The sequence below is a fragment of the Halichoerus grypus genome, chromosome 5 (assembly GCF_964656455.1).
Source record: "Halichoerus grypus chromosome 5, mHalGry1.hap1.1, whole genome shotgun sequence".
NCBI classification, from domain to species: Eukaryota; Metazoa; Chordata; class Mammalia; order Carnivora; family Phocidae; genus Halichoerus; species Halichoerus grypus.
In genome coordinates this window covers 103,453,759-103,466,600 of record NC_135716.1, presented here as the reverse complement: position 1 = coordinate 103,466,600, position 12,842 = coordinate 103,453,759, and the positions used below count along the sequence as shown (strand labels likewise).

At 37.4% G+C, this 12,842-nt stretch overlaps 1 protein-coding gene across 3 annotated transcripts in view; it reads right to left on the bottom strand.

The window, feature by feature from the left end:
- OLFM3 (olfactomedin 3) overlaps positions 1-12,842 on the bottom strand; it is a 187,888-nt gene that overhangs the window by 27,804 nt on the left and 147,242 nt on the right. For 2 of the 3 annotated variants that reach the window (XM_036103978.2, XM_036103977.2), the window contains exons 2-3: positions 6,768-6,914; positions 574-729 (exon numbers count right to left, since the gene is read on the bottom strand). In XM_036103978.2, the coding sequence (XP_035959871.1) occupies positions 574-729; positions 6,768-6,914 (303 nt within the window). Of the gene's footprint in view, positions 1-573; positions 730-6,767; positions 6,949-12,842 lie in introns of all 3 variants that reach the window. The other variant, XM_036103979.2, reaches the window with a different exon arrangement.

The following is a 12,842-nucleotide window of genomic DNA, read 5'->3' as shown; positions in this document are numbered from 1 at the left end:
AGTCAGATTTTTAAAAATATGGCACTGTCATACATAGGTACTGAACATCCACATAGCATGCTTAAAAGCACTATTTCTCCATTTTCAGTGTTTCTGGATAATAGCCAAAAACAACTTAAAGTCTAAGAAAAGACTTTGTATCAAATTATGAAACATCCATCTTTTTATTTTTGTATGCTATTATTAATGGTATTATTGCCTCTTTTAATAATAAATATTCTCTATATGTCTCTTGCTATTAGCAGGGCATAAAGTCATCAGAACAAACTTTGATAAATTTAATTATTAATTTTCCTTGAGATTTCCCCTTGTCTTAGATACTGAATTGCCTGTAAATATATCCAGAAACTCCACCAAGCTCTAGGAGGATTAGGCTCTTTTTATAGCAAGTCTGCTATGCATTCCTACCAGCTAATGGTCAGTTTCAGTGGAGAGATGATTGACATCCCCAGTGAGTCTTTAACCTTGCTCGTATGGGCCAATGCACAGTTATTTCTAGCTGATTGCCATGCTGGCTGTCCATTACACTCAGTGTCTGATTTGGATTGACAATATTGCAGAAGTCAAACCTACTTGAAAATGCTTGGTCATTAGTGTCTTCCGATCATCTTCAATCTGCCGAAACTTGGCTTTCAGCCCTTTCATTTGGGTTTCCATTTTTAGAACATATTGGAAATCTCTCTGAGTTCTCAAGTTTAAGACTTCAATAGACTGGGACATGTTCTGAACCTGTTAAATAAGAACATTGGCTATACATTATTTTCTGTGTACAGGAGCATGCAATCACTACTGAAGTAGCAAAAATGACATTAACATAAGGAACTGCCAAATATCAAATCCATATTTGCATCCCCACACGATATGTTTTCAGAGAACAATTCTTTGTGATAAACAATCAAAAAATTCAGCAAAGGAAAATTAAACCTAGGCGGGAAATAATAAAATTTGCCATTTAGCATTAGAAATAAATAAATATAAATACGAATTTAATAAATCAGAAAAGTAAATTTTAAAAACAGAAATTTCATTCCAGGGATTTGTAAGCTTATAATGCCCCAAGCTGTTGAATGTTAAAATGAGTTGTTTCTGTAAGTACGAACTCTGATTTCTTCAAGATCGGGATGTTTAGCAATTGTGGATGGTAGTGACGTGTCCAACAGAATTAGAATGCATTCATGCCAGTACAGTTATTTCAACATCTTAAGTTCTCCCAGGGGTGAGACTGAATTGACCAAGATGCATGTGGCCATGCTGGGACACCCCCAAACATAGTGTTTAAGAGACCTGGAAAATGGCGCCGTATCAAGTGTTTGGTAGGTAGGCAGTAAACGCCGATTAAGCTCACGGTAACTTCTTAGGTTCCTAGGGCCCCAGGCTATGTAGAAGTAGGAAATAGGTGACTCATAAAACATTTAGAAATGAGGAAAGAAAGGCTGCTCTAATTTTTTGTGGTAGCAAAAACCTAAAAATAAAGTGAAAATGTCTAAGAGTTGGAGAGCTAGTAAATGAATTGGGGAATGGAGGACAAATACACTGTTCTAAAGGGTAAGCTAGGTTTCTGTACCTTGGTACTCCAAGTATTGTCTACAGAGCAACAAGTTTGGCATCACTTGGGAGCCTGTTAGAAATGCAGACTCTTGGGACCTACCCCAGAGCTACTGAGTCAGAATCTGCATTTAGAATCCCCGAGTGATCCCCGTGTTTATTAAATTTTGCTCAACATGGAGGAATTTCCATGAGAAAAGCAAATGAAAGGAGCGAATGTAACAGCCTTTATATAATTTGATCTTTTATTCTAAATCAAATTCTCTGTGTGTGTGTGTATGTGTCTCTCTCTCTCTCTCTCACACACACATACCCACAAAAGAAAATGGGGCATATGAGCAAAAAATCATGGTGGAGAGAGGTATGTAAGGATTAGAAGAATACATATTGGGATGTTAGTTTTTTGGCAGGAGGTGAGATGTGGGTGAGAAGAGAAGTAACAAATATTCTAGAAAGGAGTCCCTGCTAAATAGAATATATGTAAATTTGCATAGAATTATATGTTTTATTTGCATGAAATGAATACATGAAAGCACCAAAAAAACATTGTGGTGGAATTTCAAGTGAATTTTACTTTGTTTCATACATTTTTATGCATTGTTCTTTTTATTTTTAAATAAACACGCATTATTTATGTGTAAGTGAAAAGTTATTTTCATTGCAACAATTGTGAGTTACAAATAAGGAAGGAGTAATTTATTCAATTTTTGTCATCACATATGTCACAAAGCTCAGTGGGCCAGCTAGTTATAAAGAGCCCATTGTTGGTGCATTCCTCAGAACTGGAACATTCCGAAAAGGCAGTGCGTTCTGCAACCTTGGCTTGCCTACTTCTACTTATTAAAGAAGGTTATATTTTCCTGTTTTGTTTTTTTTTTCCTGCTGTTTCACCCATAGTGCTGCCTTTTATGAATGCTATCTTTTCAGGTGTTATTATAGTCTAGCTTATATTAAAACTGATTGTGTATTGTGTGTGTTGGGTCGGAGCACAGAAGCAGCTGCCCTTCTGTGAGCTCTGTGAGCTTCAAACCTGCATCTTATTAAAATCTTTTATTTCCAAGATCTTACACAGAACCAGGCACAGACTAATTGCTCAATAAATACCTGTTGGGTAAAATTATCTTAGGCTTCCAATAGCACTAATAGGTAATTAGTCTTTTACTATTTTAAGGAAAGTTCCCTCCTTCTGTCACTGTTACACTATACCATTACATCACTCTCAAATATTTCTTAATTTACTATCATTCCTACTTAGGCAGCTTCATTTTTTTTTTTTTAATCTTTATTGCAGCACAAAATTACCGAGACAGCATTGAAAGATGGAGATGGTAAATGCATCTTGGATAAATTTGATGCTCTCAAAATAATTTTCAGCTCCATTATGGTTAAGCATGAATAAAGAAAAGCCATTTGTATTAAAGAAACTGTTTACACATTTGAATATAGCATTTGTCTCCGAAGATACCCATCATTGGCATGACCAATATTTTCCTAGGAATTCCATGTACCTAGGCAGAGGCTGTACAGTTAGAAAATGATAGGCAAATGAGATATTCGGGATATAGTTAAAATAGCCTCTCTTTTATTTCACCTCCGACTAACCCTATGGAGTTAATTTTCAACTTTATTTGTGTTGTGAGAAAATGCGCTGAGAGAGTTTTTGCTGAGGCTTGATTGTGACCATCTATATTGTAGAACTATGCATAATTATAAGAGCTACCTTGGGGGTAATATATATATATATATTAAATATTTTATTTATTTATTTGACAGAGAGAGAGACAGCGAGAGCAGGAACACAAGCAGGGGGAGTGGGAGAGGGAGAAGCAGGCCTCCCGCGGAGCAGAGAGCTGGATGCGGGGGTCGATTCCAGGACACTGGGGTCATGACCTGAGCCGAAGGCAGACGCTTAACGACTGAGCCACCCAGGCGCCCCTACCTTGGGGATAATAGATAGAGGTAGAGCTGGGTAGTTGAAAAGGATTTGGCTCTGGTCTGTCTTTTGCTTTTCCTGCTAGCTATATCTAAGAATGTTTACTTTCCCACTGTTTACAGAGACCCCCTGAGTATGTTTCCTGACGATACCTGAGACTGGATTCCCACAGTTACACCTGTAAGAAGGAGACCCATCTGCTGTGGTTCCTCTTTTAGTCTGTTTATCTCTCATGTTCTACAGCTTAGTTTTTCATGTGTGTCCCTGTGTTTAGACCCTCTCTACATCATCTGGCAAGCTCACTGTCTCCCTGATAATTTTTTAAACTATTTATCTTGGTTCTTTGTATAAATAAAATGTCTGAGGCCTTTCTGACCTTAAACACAAATTAACTTAGATTTTCACTGTAATTCATAATTATTGTGGAGGCTAACTTGGAAAAAACACAGCCTACAGTTCAATATGTTTGGAGAGTGTTGGCATTAACAAAACTAAACAGATTCTTTGCTGTAGGTCTTCACAGAACCTTTAGTATTAAAGTGTGGTGGTGTAGTGGAAATCATCAAGAGTGAAGTATCATGTACAGTGTTTCTTAAAATCATTTTCTTGGGTGGATGTCACTGGCATCCTCTTCCAAAAATCACACTTTAGGAGATATTGTCCTAGACAATGCAGGACATCTTCAACTGTACAGAGAAGCTACACAGCTAACAAACATTTTTTAAGTGAACAGTTTTAGTTTGGGTGTATGAAGACCTGAAATATTGTGAAACCAATTGTAATTCTTTAAATATTAAGTAATATAGATACTGATTAAAAATGTCTGACAGTACATCAGTTAAGTGTGGGTACCACCGGTGACATTCTGGTTGATACTAGCATGATGCTGAGAAAATGCCAAGCTTATCTGGTAAAGCCCCACAGCCTACTGGTTGAGTGACATCGGTAGGTTCTTCAACCTTAAAGAGCAGTTTCTTTTTATGTACACTTAGAAGGGCAGGACCTCAGCTGTGAGGACTGAATGGACAGGGTACAGATATGATGACATATGGGACATACTATTATCAGCATCATTCTTCTTAAAAATATTTCCTTATTATACGACTAAGTCAGTTCTTTGGTTGATAGTGAATGGGCTGCTTAAACTCATGGCTACTGTTTTTACATCTGGTGCCCGTAGGTAGACGGGAAGCTATAGAGAAGTCAGGAAGGAACTGGCTCAGTCTGAGTAAGGAGTGCTCGTTTCACAAGGCTTTTCTTCGGGTCAGTGCAGCAAACTAGTGCTACTTGCTTCTTTCAAGCCACTCTGTGTACACAATTGACTATTCCTCTTGGCCTATAATACTCTCCAGTGAGGAATTTAATACGCTTAACTTGTAGAGACCTAGATTCTGTTAGTAAATTTTGTGGGTTTTTGGGTCACTGAAATATGATGATTTTTTTGAAAGTGTGATTTCCTAAAATTTCTTTAAAACATTAAACATGTTGCATATTAGATGGAGTGATCATAGACATTTCAGTGATTGCTTTCAGCCAACCTCCTGGGTTGTATTTTTCTTTGCCTTATTCATCCTGCACTAATTCCTGGTTTTATCATAGTTCTGGAATACATTTCACTTTAGACCTGTAGAGGGTATTATCCACTTCCTGACACTTTATTTGAATTTTTTGACTGATTTTTGAGGAAATGTCTGAATCTCTATAGAGGTGTGTATATGTAATGCTATACTGAAAAACAGTGACACAAATAAGATTATAGTGTTTAAGAATATGTTTCTCACCATAGCTGATATAGAAAAAAGATGCTTTTGCACAGAAAAGAATATAGGAGCAGAAAGTCTGTAATTTGAGGAGAAATACAGTTTAATAGAAAAGAAAAAATTGGATTTAAAAAATTAAATCTTTTTACCAATGTAATTAATTTCCCTAGTAACCAAACAATATGAAACTATGTATTTGGATTTTTTTCATAGAAATAAAGAAAATCAAGATTGGTAAGCAATATCCAAGACAAATCACAGTTCATATGTCATGATTTCTAATAGCTAAGAGGCACATTAGCTACGGTCATTAACTTAAATGAAAATGACATTTGCTCTTGTCTGGGAGTCAGATATTGAAGGAACAAGGGAAGATGGGATCTTATAAAAAGAGACTTAGGGAGAGAGAGCCAATAGATTAATGATATCTCTAAGGAGAGGGGGAGGAAAAACAGGACTAATCAGTGTATAAAAACAAGAAAAAAACTTTCTTAAAATCTTAGCGCATCAATAGACTTCCAAGTAATGTACACGGAGGGAATTTATTTTCATTATATGGTAGTAGAAGGAAGTTATTGTTGCTAGGCTTGCAATTGCATAAAGTCAGCATGTCTCTATTAACAAATTTGATGCTTTCGTTTTCCTAGCTCCTCTTAATTTTCCGTAAAAAGTTCCTATTCACTGCCATCATTGTGTGAATGATCATGAAAATGATATTGCACAGAGTGAATTGTTGAGTATGGCGTCCTCTAAAAGCACATATTACCTTATTTATCTTATTATCCCTGAAGGTATTTAAAATTCCAACATGTTGCCATCCTTCTATCAGTCTGGCCACCCAGCTGTCCTACTATATTCAGAGCCCAACACAGTGAAATTCTGAATGAGAATAATTGAAAGAACCATTCATTGTTTTTTTTTTTTCTCAAACTAAACGTAAATAACCTTTCATGAGCTGACTTTTATCTGTAAAAAAAGAATAAATCAAGGGCATTCTGCATTTGATTGTTATGGATCTGGCTTAAGTAAATTATATGGAGAAAATGCTATTGAATGAAATTGAAGAGCTTAATGTTCAGGAAGGACTTAGAGAATGATGATAAATACTTGAAATTACTCATTATCTGTTCAGATAGCTTGCATATTGCATTCCATTATTTTAACTTCCTTGCAAGGTTGTTAATGGGATTCAAATGCATGAGCTCAAAGAGCCTAGAGTGATCCTGGGAGTTGAGGATAAATTTCTGGCATAGGAGTAAGACTGCTTGCTTTTTTTTTTCTTAGGGATAGACCAACTGGATATTAAGATACATGATAACCAGTCTTAAGAAGGTAAGATTGAGAAAAGTAAAAAGTAATATAAGTAGAACAGTAGAGCAGGAAGCTTGAGGAAAAAAAAAAAGTTTATTTGAGAAGGGGGACAAAAATTGGAAGGACCTTCCTCACCATTGCCTGCTTTCCCACATTTCCTTTTCAAGGAATGGTAGATTAAAAAAAAAAAAAAGTTCACGGAGGATGGGGATACCTACCTTTTCCAGAAGCTGGCGAAGTTGCCTGCTTTTGGCATCCCGGGAACACAAGTTTTGTTCTGGAGCCACCACTGTGCATATGCATCGTCCATCGGGATCCTGTGCTGAACTGTAGACTTGCCACCCTTCTTTGGGACTAATCTGAGTCTGAGGAAACCAATGGCAAACACACAACACAGACCTCCATTACAGGACAAAGAGAATGTGGGTTTGTAACATTTTAAGCAAAGCATCTTTTTTGATAATTAAAGTTTCTGTTTTTATTCTTTAAAGTTAGAAAGAGATTAAATAACTTCTATAGGTAGCCTAGCTTCATTCAGTTACACCTTCTTTATCAGTCCCCCAGAAGGAGAATTTTTCTTTCTATACGCTCATATTATTAACTACTTATTGACCCTACAGCACTCCCTAATGCTTTTTGTCATATTTGGACATTTTAGTGCAACTTTAGAAGCATCTGATAACCACTGAATCACATATCACTAGTCTTTCTACATAAGATCTGTTACCTTGTCTTTCTCAACAGTAAGTGGTAGTTAGTAGTATATATATATATTTTTCTGATTATTATTCATGTGTGATATTCTGAAGCAAAGCCCTATCTTAAGGACCTTCCTCTGTATTGAAGGGGCAGTTATTAATAAAGTTAGAAAAGTAGCATATAAGAATATAGGGTAAAAAGAATTAGATCAGTATGGTTTTGCAAAGGAAGCAGAGTCCCAGAGAGGTTAAGGAGAGTATTTTGACATAGTCCGCCAAATTCATCTTCTCAAATTACTTCTGTGCACTTAATCACCACCCTACCTCTCTAGAATGCTAGCTTAAAGTGGCTTTCCTATCTATGAAGGAGGCAGCTTAAAGTCAGCCTCCTATATCTTCCTATAGGAAACTTCTTTCCAACCAAATTGGTCTGTGTGTGTCCTGAAAGCATGCCACCTTGATTCATATCTTTGTATGTTACTCATTTTGTTTCTCCTGCTTGGAATACCTGTTTTATAAACAGGTTTACTAAGCCGTTATGGTTTCTACTTATTCTGAAAGATTGTCTGTATTATTCATTAGGCATTTAATGTGTATTGTCTAGTGTTCTATTTGCCTTTCATATGTCTTATTTCAACACTTAGTTTATATCCAACTACTAGATAGTTCCTCTCATATCAAATACATTCTATCAGGTACAAAGATAAGTACCCTCATCTTTTATCTAGTTACTTTGCAGAAAGAACTGTGCTTTAAACGTATACTCTCCATTGTACAAACAGAAGTCACTGCGGATGCCATGATATACTGCCCAGAGAGGCCCTCATTCATTCCTCCAGCTGCTGAGATTATCAGTAGCTTGACTCTCCATTGGGTTTCTCCTTGGGGATTGCCTAGGCTGAAGAATGCAGCCTGTTCAAGGTCAGGCCCTATTCCAAGGGACACATCACATGCATTAACTTTGATGATGCAGTAGTACAAAGAAGCACCCTAAGAAGCAGGAATTATTATTTCCATTTCACAGAAGACGAAATTGCCTGGGAATGCTCAGCTTGGATGTAGTAGAGCTCGTATGAAACCAGGCAGTATGCTCCAGAGCAGCTGTCAAATGGAAATATAATAATTTTAACTTTTCTAATAGGCTTGAAAAAGGAAAAAGAAATAATCTTAATGTATTTTATTTAACTCAGTATATCCCAAATATTTCAACATGTAATCAATATAAAAATTATTCATGAGATACTTTACATTATTTTTCCTCTTTTTTTTGTACTGTCTTTGAAACTGTGCATTTTATACTTACGACTTACCTCAATTTAGATTAGCCACATCTCAAATGCTCAATAGCTACATGTGGCCTCCTTATTGGACAGTGCAGCTCTAGAGCCCTGCTTTTAATTACAATGCCATATCAGTCTGATGTTGAACAGCCAGATAATTGTTTTTAAAGGTCAGTCATGGATATTGAAAAAACTACCTAACAGATGTTACATAGACAAACCATCCAATTTTATCTGAATTTGTTTTTCCTGTGGAAATATCAGATAAATCAGTGGGCCTCTTTCTAGCTAAGATCTGGCTTACTTCTATAGCTAGGATCAGAAATTCATCAGCCTTTCTATGGTTTCCAGGGATTCAGCAGGTAGGTATTTCTTGTATGATCAGGAGAAGAGGGAGATGAATTTAGTCTAGAAAATAAGGTATTTAATGAATCAGATTGGAGGGTCAAGGCTGAGGAAGAGTGAGAGAAGGGCTAAGGGTTGGGAACTGAGATGCTGTTAGGAACCAGGAGGCGAAGAGAGGCCAGCAGAGGATTGTCTTGCAAAATGCCCGGTGTTACTGGACTCAGCTGCTGTTTGCCTATAGACCTGGAGTGTTTTGCCAGGTTAAAAGCAGACTCTTTAAAGAACTAACGCAGGCTGACTTCCCTCTCCACAGATCTGCTATCGCCTGTGAGTCACAGCGGATACCGATACAGTTTCCTACCTATCCCGTCCCAGGTCCCAGATCACTGCATACCATCACCCAACACACAGTTCTTTTTCGTTTCAAGGGCTTCAGCAATAATCACTAGAGGGAGCTGATAGGCATTTTGACAAGAATCATGAACAAATATCAGAGAAGCTATAAGTTATAAACTCAGGAAACTCTTGAAGATGTCATAGTCCTTGTCCTTGATCTAGAATGAGAAGCAAATGGTGCCAGTGCTCTTTTTAATCTACCTTTTCAGATAATTCATGGAGGCTTCCTATGCCGCCTTTTATTTCTGAAGCATTGGATTCATTATTATTCCTTTCTTTTTCATTCTCTCATCCCTTCTAGCATTTATGCCTGAATATCCAGTTAGGATAGAAAGATGTACTTAAAATTATATATTATTAGAGTCAACATCTTTTTTATTTTTTTAAATGTTTTATTTATTTATTTGACAGAGAGAGAGAGAGATGGCGAGGGAGGGAACACAAGCAGGGGGAGTGGGAGAGGGAGAAGCAGGCTTCCCGCTGAGCAGGGAACCCGATGAAGGGCTCGATCCCAAGACCCTGGGATCATGACCTGAGCCGAAGGCAGACGCTTAACGACTGAGCCACCCCGGCGTGCCTTAGAGTCAGATAGCATCTTAAAGATTATTGTGTTACCCTTTTTGTATTAAAGAAGAAAAATGCAGAGATTACAGAATGGAGATAGGAATGGTTTAGCAGAGTAGTTTCAGTAATACAATTAGAGGTTTAAACTAAGTAACAGTATGAGGCTTAAATATCTAGACATAGGTCTTATAGTTTCAGTTAGACCTCACCTAACATTGGACACAAATCTCCAGTATGTTAGAAAATTAAATCTTGTCACTAGGATAAATTTAGCTTTTGGATAAAGGAGCTCAGGTCACCCAATTATAATATTAAAATATCTTTAACAGCAGTGCAAACACTGATAATTAAACCTGGCAGCATTAATATTGGTGTTCACTTCCCAAGTGTTTGGCCAACTAGTGAGGAGCTTATCATGACAGGGCAAGGTGTCAGTTGCTCTCTAGAATGACGGAAACAGGAAAGGTGAATAGGGTTTGATGTTCATTTAGCATTCTCCCTCAAGTGTCAGCTTAATAAAAGTAGACTCCAGCCTTGTTTGTACTTCCAGTTGTCTTCTTGTAAGACTCATTGAAAAGAGCCATGACCTTATCTACTACAGAGTTAGTCTGAATGATCTCAACTATAACAAGTTACCTCTTTGGCAAGAAAAAGGTAACTCAAAAGAGAAAAACGCTGATATAAAAGATGAGTGCCTGACAGTCCTGTGGGTTTTGATAGAGACCTCTTTGTCAGGGTCAGTGATAAATAAAGGAAGCTTTATGAGCATCTCTAGTGCTCTCTTTTAGGGTATCTATAACTGGCATTGAAAAGAGGGTCAAAATAAAACCAACTAAGACCTCAGGTGGAAGGAAATATTTAGACAATTTTTGGATACCAATGAAAAAAGACCTGCCATTTTAACTTACAAGAGCAATTATTCAGGTGTCTGTAGAACTCAAAGTAATAGCAAACATTTATGGAGCTCTAGCCATTACTTGGCAGTTCACATGTACTATTGCCTTTGAATATCACACTAACCTTATGGACGAGGTTATGTTATTCTACCCATTTTATAGATGAGGGAAGTGAGACTTAAAGACCGTAAGGAACTTGCTCAAGGTCATGCAGGGGGTAGTCAGCAGAGCTGGGATTTGTGGTTTGATGTCAGTTTGATGTCAGAGTCTGAAAGTTTAACCACTACATTGCACCACCAGTTATCCGAAATTCCCTTTTATAAATGCTAAAGATAACCCAGAAAGCATTTTGGGAACTGCTGTGAAGGCCAGTACTTGGACCCGGAGGGTGCATGTGGTTTATTACTATCCAAAGCATTGCTAATCATAGTGGTTACTGATTCAGTTCTCTTTGAACCTTTTGTGTTAATTAGAAGAACTAAATGAACTATTTAGCAGTTTTTAATATTGCAGAACTCATGAAATATTTAAGAATGCTCTAAATAGGAGAATTAAAATGATAATTTTAACAATTAGATTTCAAGTCTGGATTCTTTCCTTATAATTTAATTACCAAGCTATGCTTTGGTAGCTACTGTGTGAGAGTTTTCCCAAAACTCCAGCGGCTTTGTACCAGAAAAGAAAGATACCGAGGTAAGAGTAAAAATAAATAAAAATATCTTGCATTTCAGTTTGTTTTTCTGTTTATAAAATCCCACCCTTTGTATTAATCTCACTTTTTTTGAAACAACTACCCTTCCTTTGACATAGACATTATCTTAGTTATGAGGAAATTGAAAATCAACATAAGCAATTTTTTTCAAGTCATCCATTTAGTAAATGTTGTGTATAGGACCTTAGACCCAGTTTTCTTCAACTGTCAGCCCAGAGTCTTTACTCCCATCCTCTGCAGATAAATGCGGACAGATAGTCTATGTCCACTCACCAATAGCCAAAAAATTTTCTTTGGAGGAGGTGCACGCAGGCAGATGGAGGGCATTATCTAAACAGTATGGAAATAAGTAGTGATTGGTACCCCAGAGGAGCTGTTAGCAGTAAAGGCTCAGCAAGACAACTGGATGTTCCTGTGGTGGGCTCTGCAATCATTTATCAGGGCCCAGGTGGAGGGGCGGGCGAAGGACAGAATTCTGATCCTTCCAAGGGAACCGGATCAGCTAGTTGAACGTTGCTAGGTCTTATGTTTTATCTTGAGTTTCTAGGCATTTCATAGAAGTACAGACTGAGGCAAAAAAGAATAAGGAATCTACCTGTTGGAAGTGGTGTACAAGGTATACAAAATAAAGCAGAGAAAAATCCATTTATTAGCCCCTATTTGATTTAGAGTGGAGATACCTAACTGATGATGAAACCCCTTATAAATTTTTTGTCTGAGGACATGTTTGGTCTCAGAGAGTGAAATGTGGTTTAGCATGCTAATGGCTTTAGTTGTGAAGAGAGGAGGAATGTGAGGAAAGGAATGGGAGAGATGTTGACAGACCGTGCTGAACGAAGTTGTGTTCCAGAGGATGTGTTAATAAAGATGTCACTGCATAACAGTTTTCTTCCTATTTCTTATGAGACTAGTTGGAACTGAAATAAATGCATATTTTCACTCAGGAAAGCCTCAAGGCTCTAAGAAAAACGACTATTAAAACAACAACAACAACAAAAACAAATGACAAACAAAAAAACCAAAGATCTAAGATTTAGGTTGGTTGAACAGCTGTATTCATGTTCTGGAAATCACAAAGGTTTAGAGTTGGGAAAGACTCAGAGGTCAGACCTGGTCCTGTGTCTTTCCACTCAGTCACGCTTCTGTCTGTTCTTGTGTTTCCACTCGAACTCTGCATGATAAGAATTGCGCTGCCTTATAGGCAGCGCCTTCCACTGGTGGAAAGCTGAGGGGCTTGATCTGAGCTTCTGTCTTTGTAATTTTCCCCTTTTGGCCCTACTTCTGCTTTAAGTACTTAAACAGGAATACAGCTACTCCTGTTCACTTTTCTTCTCTAAAAAGGCAATTATCACTTTCTCTGTGGCTCTCAAGATTTGCAGTTACTTTTCTCATCCATCTCCCA